At 36.8% G+C, this 17,018-nt stretch overlaps 1 protein-coding gene across 3 annotated transcripts; it reads right to left on the minus strand.

The window, feature by feature from the left end:
• Positions 1-152: 152 nt before the first annotated feature.
• Positions 153-15,942, minus strand: LOC127509457 (cytochrome P450 2K1-like). Of its 3 annotated transcripts, XM_051888203.1 has the most exons (14): positions 15,051-15,269; positions 14,806-14,968; positions 14,119-14,268; positions 13,871-14,031; positions 13,570-13,765; positions 9,692-9,855; positions 9,447-9,609; positions 8,692-8,841; positions 8,444-8,604; positions 8,104-8,283; positions 7,770-7,911; positions 7,499-7,683; positions 7,285-7,426; positions 153-998 (listed from the first exon to the last, which is right to left on the minus strand). In XM_051888203.1, exons 1-14 carry the CDS (start codon positions 15,252-15,254, stop codon positions 811-813), a joined length of 2,349 nt encoding a protein of 782 aa, XP_051744163.1. In that variant the 5' UTR covers positions 15,255-15,269; the 3' UTR covers positions 153-810. The 3 variants fall into 3 exon arrangements, with proteins under 3 accessions (XP_051744163.1, XP_051744162.1, XP_051744164.1); XM_051888202.1 differs by lacking the exons at positions 13,570-13,765; positions 13,871-14,031; positions 14,119-14,268; positions 14,806-14,968; positions 15,051-15,269 and having other exon boundaries at positions 9,692-9,943; XM_051888204.1 differs by lacking the exons at positions 153-998; positions 7,285-7,426; positions 7,499-7,683; ... (4 more) ...; positions 9,447-9,609; positions 9,692-9,855 and adding exons at positions 11,891-12,419; positions 12,484-12,626; positions 12,709-12,893; positions 12,982-13,123 and having other exon boundaries at positions 13,586-13,765; positions 15,051-15,942.
• Between the last annotated feature and the right edge of the window lie 1,076 nt (positions 15,943-17,018).

Consider the following 17,018-nt stretch of genomic DNA (forward strand, 5'->3'; position numbering starts at 1 on the left):
GTCCACTACCATGTGTAAACAGGGCCAAAAACACTTTGATTGTGACATTATTGAAGTGGATTGGCAGATAAATAAATAAATCACACAAAGTATCAAAAGATGGATACAAAGCCATTCATGGAATAACACTTTAACTGATTCATAGCCACCAGCAATGTTTTCCTTAAAATGTTTTATTTGTGAGGTGAAATTTGTGGGAGTTTTCAGAAAATGCCATAATGTGCAGGATAAAGCAGCAAACCACAATTTACACCAACAATAGTGAATGAATTAATGGACAAAGGTCAAATAAGGCAAACATCTTGTAATTATCAACAGAGAAGTCTAGTATATACTAAAAATTTCAACAGTCAATTGTTAGTCTTTCACAAAATAATGTTCTTTTTATTCTAAAAGACTGATCACAGACTGTGTAAAAGTCATAATTATGATATTAAAAGATGACATTATGAAATAAAATGTCAATAATGACATTAAACAAATATTTATAACATAAAAAGTAGCAATTATTACAAAAACTATAAAATAATTATGACATAAAAAATGCTTTTTATTTCTCTAAACAATCAATAACAATATTCTATATTGATTTATAATCTAGAAACTAAATGTTTCATTCCTATTAAAGCTTGTCTGAGAAGTTTATAATACAAAAAGACTGAAGTGGTTTGACACATTGCTAATTATTTACATATATATATATACATTTAGTCAGATGAATGAGTAAAATAAGTGCAGAAATCATCCAATTTATACTGAAACGGTGAAATTTATGTGTTTTCTTCTAATAACTGATGATATTTTCTTGGATCAGGAGCGTCTGATTGCACACAGCTTGTGTGGGGATGGATTCAATGTGATTCCTACTATTCCTTTGAGATCCAGGTCATCTCCAGACACTCCAGGTGGAGTTGTGAAGCGGTAGCTCTGAAGGAGGGAAGTGAAGAACAGAAAGAGCTCCATCCTGGCCAAACTCTCTCCCAAACAAACCCTTCGACCTGAGAGAGAGAGAGGGAGAGAGAGAGGGAGAGAGAGAGAGAGAGAGAGAGAGAGAGAGAGAGAGAGAGAGAGGAGTTGAATGGTCTGTTTAAAATGCTGTCTAGGTAGGCAGGATGCTAGGTTTTGAAACAGAGCCAATGGGAGCTAAAGCAGCGCCGTAACCACATTAGACATTAACAAGATTATTCCTATGTGCTCATGGGAATGGTATAAAGTATATATATATATATATATATATATATATATATATATATATATATATATATATATATATATATATATATGTATAAAGGTCCTATATAACGTCATTTTCACATTTAAAACCTGTTTTTGGATTTTTTTCCCACTGAAAGTTTTTTTTTTTTTTTTTTTTTTTTTTTTTTAGAAAGACATTTCATCTGCTGAACAATCGATGTGTTGTTAAACAACAGTGCAATTGAACACAATTTTTCACAATTTTATCCCTCACAGCCTCATTTCCAGTCTTATCAAAAATGAAAAATGACACTACCCTGACTATAAGGTCTATAGGAAATAATGAGAAATATGAACAAAAATATGAAAATACAGATAATTTTGGGGGTACAATCCACAAATCAGCCAACATGGAAACAAAAAACACACAGCAAAGAAGGGGTCAAGATCTACAAAAAAAAGTGAAAGTGATGTGTAGCCAAGTGTGGTGCCCCATACTCAGAATTTGTGCTCTGCATTTCACCCATCCAAGTGCACACTCATAGTAGTGGACACACACACAAACACACACAGAACATAATACACACATAACATTTAGTGGTGAGCGTGATTTCACCAAGTACAACATGTTCCTAGATGGAACAACATGTAGTGTATGATGCCAAGTTTTCTCTGTAATTATTCAATTATTTACAAAGTCAATTCAATAATTATTTACAAAGTCGAAAAGACAATCGCAACTTCTGTTTGATGCCGACTTTAAATGTGAATGTGTAAACCTGTATAACCCATTTTATTTCGCTTTACAAATTCACTTCCACAAATTCAGTGGTTCAAATTCGGCAGAAAATTCGACATTACAAATTTGTGAGCTGCAGGAAAAGCAGTAGATTGAAGATATCTCCATCTTGTGTTAGTCGGCTTCACCAGCAGGTGGTGCAAGCGGCGTTTGACGAAGACCAAAGCAACATAATGAACAGTCATTCGTTCACAAAAACGGATTTGCAGAAATAGAGCAAGTGGTAAGTGAATGTGTGATGATTATCAGGGCCAGTATATATGCGGAAAAGCTGTTAAAGACACAAAAGATGTGTTTATGTTTAGTGTCTTCACGCAGTTTCTTTCCCTTTGTACGCTACATGTAAGCAGCTTTCTCTACCGTGAACGAGATTATAACGTTATTACCCGATGCTGATGTACAGATCAAATGTTAAATCTGAGGTATATATATTCTCTCATATATTTCCTTAAAAAATATTGCGATGCTGTGTTGTAATTCTAGGGTTTCCCTCAAGTCATAGGATTCCCACTGCCGTCGAGACAAATAAACAATCGCAACTTCTGTTTGATGCCGACTTTAAATGTGAATGTGTATATATAGGGGTTGCACAGACTAGTCGACTTTAATGCTCTGCTTTGATGCTTTAAGCTTGACATCGACTAGTTGCTGATCATGGCCTATAGAGGGCACAACATGATAAGAAATCACTGAAGTCCACTTTTACACACGGGTGTGTCTCAATCAGCTCCCTAGTTCAGTAGTCAGGGCACTGATCAGGGAGTCAGCCATTTTAAGCGCTGTCTCAATCGCAGAATCCTTCCAGGGCACAATCGTTCGCTCCCTAAAAAGTCCCACAATGCACCGCGTTGCATACTCCTCAATATCGCTTTAAAATATAGCATTCTGTGCAGAATTTAAATGGGTCCGATATGTTTTGTGGTCTGTGCCGACTCGCGGATATGATCCGCTCTGTGCTTTCGTGTCTCTGGACCAGAGCAGACTGTGCTCTGCTCTGTCAGACTGTTCACGTGAAACTAACGCGAAAACAGACTTCATTCGCGTCAATGGAAAGCATATTTACACTGTCTGAATCGTTCCCTATCCCCTATATAGTGCACTATGTGCCATTCACCATATAGAAACTAGTAAACGTGTGAACAAATGACCAATTTCAGCCGCAGCTTCAGCTTCTGTTTATAGTGTAGGAGGGGCGGGACTTCAGATTCTAGCATTTGATTGGACAGAAGATCTGATGAGAAGCTGAAGTCCACAGTGATGTCATGAACATCCGTGATCCATTTTAGCGGAAGTGAGAGACTGTAAGTTTTGAATGCTTATATCTCCTAAATGCGAATTTTGTCATTGTTTTGGAACACACCAGCTTATTCATAACCTTAAGGCTAACATATTCATACTAAAAGCTAAAAAACATTTGATTTCAGGGGGACTTCAACAAACATGCAGCGTCAAAAGAACATATGACAAGTATGGCACTCTGGAAAGAGAGAGAAAAACGGACTGAAAGTGGACAGGAAATGTCCACCCTGGTTAACAGTAACCAGTTAGCTAGGAATTGCTACTATCTCTCCTCTACAGAGGACATGGTTGAATTTCTTGTAGTGAATCATTTGTCACTCAGGGGAAGCACAGATGCATTTGATAGTCTAACAGAGGGTGGGAGTGGACTTTTCCTCTCATTATTTGAAAACACCCTCCTGCAAAGACTGATAGCTTAGGAGTGTTGTTAAGACAAGACCAGGCAATGAAACATACTATTCTCACAATATTCAAAATGACGTTATTGCAGTCTGTTGACTGAAGAAATTGTTCGAGAAGTTGCAGACTCATGGTACGCAATCAAAGTAGATGGGACACGTGACCCAACCAGAATGGAAAATATTTCCATCATCATTCGCTTTGTTAAGGACAATTGGACTAACCCTTTCCATAACAACAAATGAAAAAGGGGATGCCCAAACCCTGAGGAGTACAGAAAATTTTGCAGGACAAATTAGGAAGACTGCATTGCTTAACTCATTAGCACCACCTTGTGGTCATTCATGCAATATCCACCATAGTCCTGAGAGACTCCTTGAACAGCAGTAGACAGGGCATCTTCAAATACTGAAAAAAATTATTAGCACGATCAATGGCAATCACAGATACGAGACAGAGGTGCGCATGGAAGCAGCTGGCCCGATTAGGGAAGTATCAGAGACAAGCTTTAAATTCATTGCCCATATGGTATTGTCCAAGTTTCTACAGCTGCTTGATGCTCCAAACAAACTGATGCAGTCAGGGGACATGGACCTGATAAGTGCAGTTGAATTATTTACGTGCACTTCAGAATTCCTTGCAAAATTGCACTGTGAATCTGACTCCTTAGAGCTGTGGGAGAAGGCCGACGACACTGAAATTCCAAGACCTTCCAAACAAAAACCACTAATAAAGGCTTTCAAGAATGTCTGCTGGAGGAGAGCATTGGCCAGGCTTAAGGTGATATGGGAAATAAAGAGGAGCTTTGACGATTGTACTACAGTACTTTGGACGCAGTGCTTGCAGAAATCTCTGAGCGTTTCGGAGAAGTTAATTTAAGCACTTTCAGCTTTTAATCCACAGAATGACAGCACTTTCTTGGATGCATACCTTGTTCAACACATGCTGAACTTAACAAATTCAGAAGTGATTCATTCAGAATTTGTTGTGGCCAGACAATTCCAGTATAAAGAACTGATTGGTTTCAAGTGGTGAGAAGTTGACACTTAAATACTCCAGCAGCATCGAAGGAGCATGCTACATTAGCGAAAGGCACATTTAGTGCAACTGGCATTTGAAAGGGACTTGACAAGAAAATTTCAGGATAAATGGAAATAGTGTTGGGTAACGGACATCACGATGCTGAGCCGGCATCGTGCATTTGTACAACTCTAGCATGAAAGAATACAAAGATGTTTACATGGGTTGTAACTCATGGTGAGAGATTGTTCCAAATTGGGTAACACTTTAGAATAATTCACGCTATGAAGCATTAGTTAAGCATTAGTAAATAGTTAGTTCATCATTTATAAAGCATTAATAGACATTAGTAAGCAGTTTATAAATACACCTATAGATGCTTTGTTCTTGATTTATAAGCATATCTAATATGTGTTTAATAAATGTATTTTCATACTTTATTAGTGATCAATTTATCATTTCTAAATTAAGTATTACATTATTTACAAACCAGTTGTTTAGGAGTTGTCAGTGGTTCATAAGATCATTTATAAAGTGTAAGTAAATGATTAATAAACAATTTAAACATACATTTATACATCTTATTATTTAGACATATAGTAATAGTTACTCATTGTGTTAATAAATGCTTTATTAATACATATTCCTGCTGTAATTCATGATTAATTCGGGTAGTTATAAAGCATTTAGTAGTTGTCAGTTAACTATTTTTGAGAGCTCATCTAAAGTGAGGACTATTCATGCCTCATAAAGCTTTTATAAAGGAGATTTAAAGGATACAGAACATAGAAATATTTATTTCAAGGAAAAAAATGAAACTTTACGATGGGTAATTTGATATAAAATTCAAAGTAAACCTCTGCAATTTCACAGAAAATAAAAATCCCTGTACTCCTCCAGAAAACATCACTGTGCAGTAAAATGAAACTAAGCTTTTGCAATCTGATATAAAAATACATTTCTGTAAAGTGTAAACATTGCTGAATAAAAAATTACCAGTGCCAACACTGTGTGCAAGAGTGCCAAAATACAACAAATAATGTTTTTATAAAACAATAATAATGTAATAAAATATTTCACAGTGTCAAAACTACCTCAGTACTAACTTTACAACATTAGAGAACAGCAGTGCAGAAGATAACTGAGCCTTTAAATCTTCTTTGTAAAGCTTTAAGAAGCATAAATAGTCCTCACTTTAGATGAGCTCACAAAAATAGTTAACTTGACAACTACTAAATGTTTTATAACTACCTGAATTAATCATGAATTACAGTAGGAATATGTATTAATAAAGCATTTATTAACATACTGCGTAACTATTACTATATGTCTAAGTAATAAGATGTATTTAAAGTATGTTTAAATAGTTTATTAATCATTTACTTACACTTTATAAATGATCTTATGAACCACTGACGACTCCTAAACAACTGGTTTGTAAATAATGTAATACTTAATTTAGAAATGATAAATTGATCATTAATAAAGTATGAAAATACAATTGTTAAACACATTAAAGATATGCTTATAAATCAAGAACAAAGCATTTATAGGTGTATTTATAAACTGCTTATTAATGTCTATTAATGCTTTATAAATGATGAATTGACTGTTTACTAATGCTTAACTAATTCTTCATAGTGCGCAGTTATTATAAAGTGTTACCCAAAATGGTGCATGCGTCAAAAGCCTGTGTATGCGTACAAGATAAATGTATACTGTCCAAGGCTGTGCGTTCAACCGTGTGCATACGCGTAAAAAACGGAGTATACCCAGTGCTTAACGGTGCGTGTCCACTGGCGCGGAGCAGAGCAAGTGTTTTTAATTCATTCCAATGGAAGTTGATCTTAACCTTGAATGTGGTATTTACTTTGCTTTCTATGGGGGATAAAAAACCTCTCGGATTTCATCAAAAATATCTTAATTTGTGTTCCGAAGATGAACGAAGGACTTACGGGTTTGGAACGACATGAAGGTGAGTACTTAATGACAGAAATTTCATTTTTGGGTGAACTAACCCTTTAAATGACATCATCAGCGACTAGCCAAAGTTGACTTAGTCTCAGCCTCAGACGTCACGCCCACGGACCGTTGGCTGAACATCTGATGCATATGGCACACTTAACTTAACACTTAAGGATTTTTGAAGTCGTCATCTGGTTGGTCGAATTCTACAGGATGTCCGGGAGACGCGTGTGTCACGTTCTTTAATGGTCCGCCTGGAAACAAATGCCATGACGCCAAACCCCTCTCGTGGAAGAAGAATTCCGTCATGTTTACAACTGTGACAATGAGCGCTTACCAGGATCAACTAAACACTGGATTTTCAAAAGTATGTGAAGTTCGTGACTCCATTGTTGCAGTAAACTTGCACAACGTTCTTGAATTAATAATTTAATAGATGCCCGCCGGTCTGTTATTGTAGGGACATCGACTTTACATTTTCACGCCCCTAAACATGGCAATTTTAAATTCTTGAATCATTTTTTCCTTGAAATAAAAAAGACCATTACTATCAAAAATGGGTTTCATTCCCCCATTGTTCAAATTACGCCCTTGAGCTTTCACTGTACCTGCAGAAAAGGGCATGAAAGCATCTCTCCTGACAAACTGGCCCTTCTCATCTAGGAAGTGTTCTGGGTAAAAGCTGTTCGGTTTCTCCCATTCGCTTGGATCCTTCAAAACGGACGTCAGCAGAGGAATGACAGTGGTACCCTAAAAAATGGAGAAAAGACAATGTTCAAGATGCACATATAGGCCTTACACCCATTTATTCTTCTGACAGACCTTCTTGATGAAGTATCCATTGAAGTGAATGTCACAGCTAGTTATATGTGGCAGACTCAAGGGCACTATGTTGGCCAGTCTCTGAGTTTCATGAATCACAGCATCTGTATACGGTAATTTCTTCCTGTCTTCCACCACTGGCTGACGTCCACCAATCACTCGGTCAATCTCCTCTTGAACTCGATCTGCACACAAATGCAACATGTTTGTTCTTTTGGACACCATTGGATTCAGCATTGAGGAAAATCTCTTGGCATTACTGTGTTTTTACCCTGTATATGAGGGTATTTGGCCATGAGCATCAAACCCCAGCGCAGAGTCGTTCCTGTCGTGTCAGTACCAGCGACAAACAGATTTGTCACAGTCATCATTAGATTCTCATCATGAAAGTATGTGTCCTTCTTGCCAGATTTCTGTCAAATGCAATCCACAAAAAGCATATACTATTTATTCACTTCACCAACAACATGAACTTAACATAAACATAAAAAAGACCTATTCAGGTCTTGTGCATTGGCATCTTCCACCTGATTGTCCGATTACTGCAGTAAAGGGCATCATCATTAAAAATGTGGGCAAAAAATAAAAGAAAGTGATTTCTGTACCTCTTCACTCTGTTTGCGGATGAGAAAGGAGTCGACAAACCCTCTGCGGTCCTGTGGATTCAGAGTCTCCAGCAGCCCTTTGATCAACTTCGTCATCTCCACTCGACTTTGGACAATATTTTCTACAATAATCCTTTTGTTTTTCAGGAATGGGCCCAACCACGGAAATATATCATAAATCTAGAAATGCACATTCCAAAGAAACTGAGTAACAGATGTTCTTCAAAGATACACTTTCAAAAGTATCTATTGTAGATTTTGTGACATTGATTTTAATGTCAGTAGACAAACTACATGCAATTTCAGCAAAAGTTCTGGTTAACATATCAATTATACTTACCCACATAGAAATCGATCCACCAACCCGAACATTTTCATTTGCCCTGTCGACCATTTCTGTGAATCGAGGGTCTGTGTATTCAAATCTGCTGCCGTACACGATAGATGAGATGATGTTTGACACAGCGTAGTTCACAGGCTGTGTTGTGTCGAAGGCTTTCCCTGTGAAGAGAAAACAAATGTCTCTCAAGGGATCCTTTAAACTAAGAGCATGATTGCAGATGTCCATAAATGTGTTTCAGCGTGTACCTTCAAACTTATCAAACTCTCCTTTCAGATACTGAATTTCCTCTATGATTTTCTCTTCACTTCCTCTCTTGCCCATCCCGAAGTCCCGCAGGTTGCTGAGAGCGAAGCGTCGCATCTCTTTCCAGTTCTCTCCATTGGAAAAGAGGATTCCTGATCAACACAAAACCACCTTACTGTGAGTCTCAGCAACAACACAAGCAGAAAATTATTACTTACTGAGTCGATGCATTAACCTTACACCTTTGGGACTTATAAAGTGTCAGTTTGCTTATAAGCATTATCTGTCATGTTATTAATAAGTGACAAGTCGTGTCACAAACGACTAGTCACCTACTGCAACTTATATTGGGCAATCTATGTGTTCAGATTTTACAAATGACTAGTCATGAATTTATATGTTAAAAAAGTGAAAACCAATTTTGTCATAAAATAGTGCTTGGAATCCACGAATACTCCTTGATTAAAGACTTTTTAAGCCAACAGTCCCATAATCAAAGGTATTTTTAGGTTTTATATTGTTAAAGTGGTCGATTCACCACCAAATATGTTATGCATGTTTTTAATGAGTTCACATTTGTGCCAAATTGAATGAATTTTTTCTTTTTTTCTTTCAGTAGTTTTACCCATTTGAGTACATTTCATTGGACTGGAGAGGCCACAAGAAACTAAAGGCTTGAGCAACATGTTTGTTTTGCAAAATGTCTAGCATTTACGGTTTGTACATTCATTTTAGGCAGAAAAAAGAAGAATCCTACCATGTTCGTCGTTCATTATCCTGAAACCAGGTCCAATTTTTCTGTCGCCAAACTCTTCTGCATAGTTCACAAGAGCTTCTTTGACCGTTTTGTACCCAACTAAGACCACAGTTTTTCTAGGACCCAAAAACACTTGGAATATGTTTCCGTAGGTTTTGGACAGCTGGAGGACACAGAGAAAGACATTTACAAACAAGTCTTTAAATGTTAGGCCACTATTCTTTTTAAACGTATCAAGTTCTCACCTCACAAAAGGTGTCAAAGGGTCTCTTGAGGTCAAGGGTCAGCAGGTTCCCCAGCAGCGGCAGTGGTTTGGGTCCAGGTGGCTCTTTCCCCTCTTTCTGAGATCTGGATCCGGAGGAAAGCAAATACAAAACCAGAAGTAACAGCAAAGCACCCAGTAATGTACCTGTGCTGAGAAACTGCAGAAGTGACTCGATTACAGCCATTTTCTCTCTAAGCTTCTGAACTGATGCACTCACATTTATAGCTGATATGTATGGGAGGGAACCTTGTGTGATCCTAAACAAACTGTAAAAATCCATGAGAAGAGGGTTGGTATGGTTACAGCATGTATGTGACACCCTTTAGGGAATCATTAACCTTCTTCAGCTTTTTAAAACAAGACACGAACATTATTTAAGCAATAAAGCCATGATAACAAAAAAATCAGGTGTAACAATCTTTGCTCCAATATTTTTTAATTTACGTGATTAAAACATGTCTTTTGGTTTATATATGCACAAATAAAATATTGTAAAATTGTCTGCTTGCCCAGCAATGCACAGCAAAGAAGATCTGAACTGTGACACACAGAGATACTGCGACCTTTATTAAACTTCAAACTAGCGCAATCTCTCGTCTACTGCAACTTATATTGGGCAATCTATGCATTTATTCAGATTATAACTTTTAGAATTAAACATATAGGCTATGACTATGAAAAAAATATGTATATTGTCTACCAGATGAGCTTTGCTACACTATACAGTGTGTTAACATTATCAAACAAGTTTTACTAAACTTTTTTTTTTTTCATAAGGAACTGAAATGAAAATATTATGCTTATTTAATCAAATATTTCAACACTTCACATTTATTGGTTTGACTTTAAAATGCTATTGTATGCTCTATTATATCTTTTATATGAGATAAGCTTTACAATAACTCAATTAGACACAAATTAACAGAAAAGTTCACAAGTGCATTTCTCACCTCTGTCACACTTCTACCTAGAGTGACTTCAGACCTGATTAGGCAATGCAACATTTCGTCAGAGGGTTTAGGATGTAAAACCATGTGCTATGTACAATAACTGGGCCTGTCATTCAAATCAGCTTTCAAAAATGAGTCGCATATCTGTTCTGAGGGTGTTAAATGCAACCAATCATACACTCTTAAAAATAAAGTTTCTTAATTGGCATTGATGGTTCCAGGAAGAACCCTTAATATTCATGGAATTTTTCCACAAAAGGTTCTTTAGATTTTTAAATGTTCTTCACAGTAGAAAAAAGGGTTCTGTTCACTGAAAGGTTTTTTGGGGAATCAAAACTTGTTCTTCTATGGCAGGGGTGGAGAAGTTCAGTCCTAGAGAGCCGCTGTCCTGCAGAGTTTAGCTCCAGCCTTAATCAAACACACCTGAACAAGCTAATCAAGCTCTTCAGGATTATTAAGCCTATAGGCAGGTGAGGTTTTGTTTTCAGGGTTGGAGCTACACTCTGCAGGACAGCAGCTCTCTAGGACCGAACTTTTAAGAGTGTATATTAATTGTACACAATTAGGATAACTCAACTTCTAATCAGAAACACTTCCAATATCTTTTAAAGTTGATGTCAAAGGTTTTGTGTGCAGTCCAACTCTACTGCATTTTGGTGAAAATTCATCCGTCACGAACGCCGGTGAAGATTCCTCAATCGACCACCGGAGGTCTCACTTGCCTGAGTATTAACATTTGACTACCAGGACCCAAAAGCCCACATGCTTGGACTGATTACTGCACATCTGTTCCATATTTCTCAAACTATTTAAGCCCTGTGGATGCGTTCACACTTTGCAAAGTCTTTTTTGTCCCGGCTACATTTCTGAGCATTATTATTTCCTATGTTGTTCTGCCCATGTTTGACTTTGCCTTGGATTACCTTTGTATGAATCTGGACTATTTTCCTGGACTATTTCTACCCCGATCCTTTGCCTGTTATGATCACATTTACTGTCCTGCCTCTGATATTGTTGTTTGCCCTTCTCTTGCACATGCAAATTTAATTTACACTTCTAATCTTATGTACACTTTCACAAATCTTAACCTGTGCATGCAAATTTTTTAGGCATCATTTTACCCTCATAATAACCCTCACTGATGGCATTCCCAATAGCATAAACAACAATACCATTTCTCTGCTTAGATATAAGTGAGAAGCAAAATTATATTAACCAAAAAAAGATTATTTTTATTATTAAAAACGTTTATTGCATGTTTTATTTTTTAAAATTTAATCTTATCTTACAGTTGTGCCTTTTAAGTCATCTTTTATAAGGAGGCTATACTTTTGTGGGAAAACAACATACAGTTTTTTTTAATGATCTTTTTGACTACAAAATTTTACAAAAAATAAAAAAATTAAACAATATGCACCTGCTGCTCAAGATGTGCAATAAAAGTCAGAAGTGATTTTGGTTTGTGGAGTTAATTCCATACATTTTGTGAATTTACTCAGAACAAGTAAAATCATGCCAGTTCTTATTTAAAATTAAGTAAAATGTGTTGCTTCTGTTTTGACTGTCCAGTATCAGGAGCGTCTGATCGCACACAGCTTGTGTGGGGATGGATTCAACGTGACCCCGACTATTCCTTTGAGATCCAGATCATCTCCAGACACTCCAGGTGGAGTTGTGAAGCGGTAGCTCTGAAGGAGGGAAGTGAAGAACAGGAAGAGCTCCATCCTGGCCAAACTCTCTCCCAAACAAACCCTTCGAGACTGTTTAATTCAAAGTCAAATGTTTATTTCTTCAAAACATTGGGAGCTTAGATTTGAGCATACCTGCAGAAAAGGGTATAAAAGCATCTCTCCTGACAAACTGGCCCTTCTCATCTAAGAAGTGTTCTGGGTAAAAGCTGTTCGGTTTCTCCCATTCGCTTGGATCCTTCAGAACAGACGTCAACAGAGGAATGACAGTGGTACCCTAGAAAATGGAGAAAAGACAATGTTCAAGATGCACATGGTATCTTTTCTAGGCCTTATACCCATTTATTCTTCTGACAAACCTTTTTGATGAAGTATCCATTGAAGTGAACATCACAGCTGGTCTTATGAGGGAGACTCATGGGCACTATGTTGGCCAGCCTCTGAGTTTCATGAATCACAGCGTCTGTATACGGTAATTTCTTCCTGTCTTCCACCACTGGCTGACGTCCACCGATCACTCGGTCAATCTCCTCTTGAACTCGATCTGCACACAAATACAACATACGTTTGTTTCTTTGGACACCACTGGATTCAGCATTGAGGAAAATCTCTTGGCATTACTGTGTTTTTACCCTGTATATGAGGGTATTTGGCCATGAGCATCAAACCCCAGCGCAGAGTCGTTCCTGTCGTGTCAGTACCAGCAACAAACAGATTTATTACTGTCACAAAAAGATTCTCCTGGTGAAAGTATGAGTCCTTCTTGCAGGATTGCTGACAAGTACAAAAAGCACAAAGCACAAATGTATTCTTTTTACTAAAATAATGAGGACATGAAATGATAAATACATTCAAAATGCACATGCAAACAGAAGGTTTTTGCATTTTTGAACAGTCTGAACTGTTAATATATATATGCGTTTATGTATGTGTGTGTGTCACGGCTAGTTGAAGCAGAGGTGAAAAGAGCAGGATCTAATTGCAGCAGTTAACAAACTCAAAAAATAACAGTGATACTCAGGATACTCAGATTTAAAAACACGAAAAGAACAACCAACTATTATCGACGAAGATGGAACAAAGACAAACAGAAAGTGATGTAATGTTATGTTATGATATTTCATTTTAAATTGATAACCATGCCAAATAATTAAAGAAATAATTGTTTAATAATCAAAGCTGATGATTAATATTTACTTTGTCCTGTATTTCTATGCAACAGGGTGATTTCCGTACCTCGTCGCTCTGTTTCCGGATGAGAAAGGAGTCGACAAACCCTCTGCGGTCCTGTGGATTCAGAGTCTCCAGCAGCCTATTGATCAACTTCGTCATTTCTGCTCTATTTTTTAATATATTTCTTACAATAATCCTTTTGCTGTTGAGGAACGGACCCAACCATGGAAATATATTATAAAGCTACAAGTACACATAGAGAAATAAAGGCATGTATTAAAAAAAATTTTAAAAACTGAAGCTACCGAAAAAATTCTCTTTAACATAAAGTAGAATATACTTCCATACCATCATAGCAGCCGATCCACCAACACGAACATTTTCATTTGCCCTGTCGACCATTGCTGTGAATCGAGGGTCTGTGTATTCAAATCTGCTGCCGTACACAATAGATGAGATGATGTTTGACACAGCGTAGTTCACAGGCTGTGTTGTGTCGAAGGCTTTCCCTGTGAAGAGAAAACAAATGTCTCTCAATGGATCCTTTAAACTAAGAGCATGATTGCAGATGTCCATAAATGTGTTTCATCTTGTACCTTCAAACTTATCAAACTCTCCTTTCAGATACTGAATTTCCTCTATGATTTTCTCTTCACTTCCTCTCTTGCCCATCCCAAAGTCCCGCAGGTTGCTGAGAGCGAATCGTCGCATCTCTTTCCAGTTCTCTCCATTGGAAAAGAGGATTCCTGATCAACACAAAACCACCTTACTGTGAGTCTCAGCAACAACACAAGCAGAAAATTATTACTTACTGAATTAGACATACATTACCTTTAGACCTTTGGGACTTATAAAGTGTCAGTTTGCTTATAAGCATTATCTGTCAGGTTAAAAAGCGACTAGTCATTTCACAAATTCATGAATTTATGTTATTTTAAAAAATTTAAAAAACAATTTTGTCACCAAATATTGCTGGCAATCCTTAAATACTCTTTGATTAAAGACACATTTTCAAGCCAACAGAAAGGCATTTTTAGTTTTTCATGGTTAAAGTAAGTGGTTTATTCCCAATTTTTCTTCAACATGAAATGTTTTATGCATGTTTACAGTGAGCTCATATTAGTGCCAAATTTAATGAAAACCATCAGTATATATTGGCCTGAAGAGACCATGAAGAACTTAAAGGTTATGCAACATGTTTGTTTTGCAACAAGTCTTTTACAGTTTGTTCTGTATATTAAGTTTCTGTACATTTGAGTTGGAAAAAAGCCAAAGAATCCTACCATGTTCATCGTTCATTATCCTGAAACCAGGTGCAATATTTCTGTCACCAAACTCTTCTGCATAGTTCACAAGAGCTTCTTTGACAGTTTTGTACCCAACTAAGACCACAGTTTTGCTGGGACCCAAAAATACTTGGAATATGTTTCCGTAGGTTTTGGACAGCTGGAGGACACAGAGGAAGACATTTACAAACAAATCTTAAAATGTTAGGCTACTATTCATTTTAAACGTATCAAGTTCTCACCTCACAAAAGGTGTCAAAGGGTCTCTTGAGGTCAAGGGTCAGCAGGTTCCCCAGCAGCGGCAGTGGTTTGGGTCCCGGTGGCTCTTTCCCCTCTTTCTGAGATCTGGATCCAGAGGAAAGCAAATACAAAACCAGAAGTAACAGCAAAGCACCCAGTAATGTACCTGTGCTGAGAAACTGCAGAAGTGACTCGATTACAGCCATTTTCTCTCTAAGCTTCTGAACTGATGCACTCACATTTATAGCTGATATGTATGGGAGGGACCTTGTGTGATCCTAAACAAACTGTAAAAATCCATGAGAATAGAGGATTGGTAAGATTATATCAGCATGTATGTGACACCCTTCGGGGAATCATTAACCTTCTTCAGCCTCTTAAAAAAAGACAGGAACATTTTTTCAAGAAATAAAGCCTTAAAAGCAAAAAATCAGGTTTAACGCAATATTTACTCCAGTATTATTGCATTTACATGATTAAAATATGCCTTTTGTTTTATATATGCACTAAATATTGTAATATTGTCTACTTTCCCAACAATGCACAGCAAAGCAGGTGTGAACTGTGACACACAGAGATACTGTGACCTTTATTAAACTTCAAACCAGCACAATATATATTCCAACACTTAACGTATACATTCAACTTTAAAACACTATTATGAGCTTAATTATTTCTTTTATATATTATAAGCTTTACAATACAAGAACAAAGAAATGCTCCAAGAGAAAGACAATCTCAATATCTCACCCACTGACAATTTACATCAAGTTTGGACTCACAAGGGCTTTGAGAAAGGGTTGGAAAAGAAATAAGGCATTTCCATAGTTATCCCATAGACGTTTTGTTAACGTCCATTTGTGTACTAATTTATCATTTCTGTTTGATTATTGATTTGATTTTCTTAATAGTTTAGTCATTTTCCTTTAGTAGTATTTAGTGTGAGTGATATTTTACTCTTGCATATCTTTTTGTTAATACATTAATTTTTATTGCAAACCGTGTCATTCTTGTGTTGATAATCAGAGGCTCTACAAGCTCGCCCGATTCTCACAAATCCTTCAGACTTCTCAGATGACAAACTTTCTTCAATTTATATAATTCTAATTCAGTCAACAATCTTCTATGATTGTTCTTTACTGTCAAGGTGAAATTCCTTGGCTGGTGCCTCGTAATATAGGAAGGAATCATCTGACACTCTCACACTCACCTTATAGGTGACTTGTGACCAAAAAACCCTCAATATTAATACTAAATATTAATATTTAAGACCATAAATCACTATACAATAAACGAGGACTAAGCCCTGTTCACACCGCCAGCGACTTTGCTGCTGTATGTCGCTAGTGGGCGTTCCTAGTGCTGTCGCTCTAATGCTATTGGTAGACTGCACGTCTATGGCCATAACATTAGAAAATGCAATCACAAATGATATATTTTGCTGGAAAAAATAAGATACCATTCTAATTAGACTTAAAAGAATTAAAAGTAGTATTCTGTTGTTGGAGAGTGTTGCGATATAAAATACAGCAGTGCTCAGTACATTAAATCAATAACCAGATTAATGACTGGTCAATCAATTAATTAAACTCATACTGCCAAAAATTACTAAAACGTCATTCAAATTTGTAAAATAATCAATTTTCTTGTCCATGAATCATTTTATTATATCTATGTATGTAGTTAGTGGGAGTGTGAGTATGTGTTAGAAATCATGTTGAGAGAACATTGTGCTTGGTACATTTTTCGTCTTCAAACTAAACTTGGATATCCAGCCAACAAAGTTTAAATCCCATTTGGCTAGTGCGCTTCCTATAATGTTTACGCATTAGGTCAGTAGGCGGTCTTTTGTGGTTGTTTGAACGCAATCGACCACATGAGCGTTTACACTACAAAAGCAGTCCGGTCAAATGTGTTTTCGACTCCTTTGGAAGTGGTCAAAAGTGGACAGGCTCAAAATGTTTTAGACC

The sequence above is a fragment of the Ctenopharyngodon idella genome, chromosome 3 (assembly GCF_019924925.1).
Source record: "Ctenopharyngodon idella isolate HZGC_01 chromosome 3, HZGC01, whole genome shotgun sequence".
Taxonomy (NCBI): domain Eukaryota; kingdom Metazoa; phylum Chordata; class Actinopteri; order Cypriniformes; family Xenocyprididae; genus Ctenopharyngodon; species Ctenopharyngodon idella.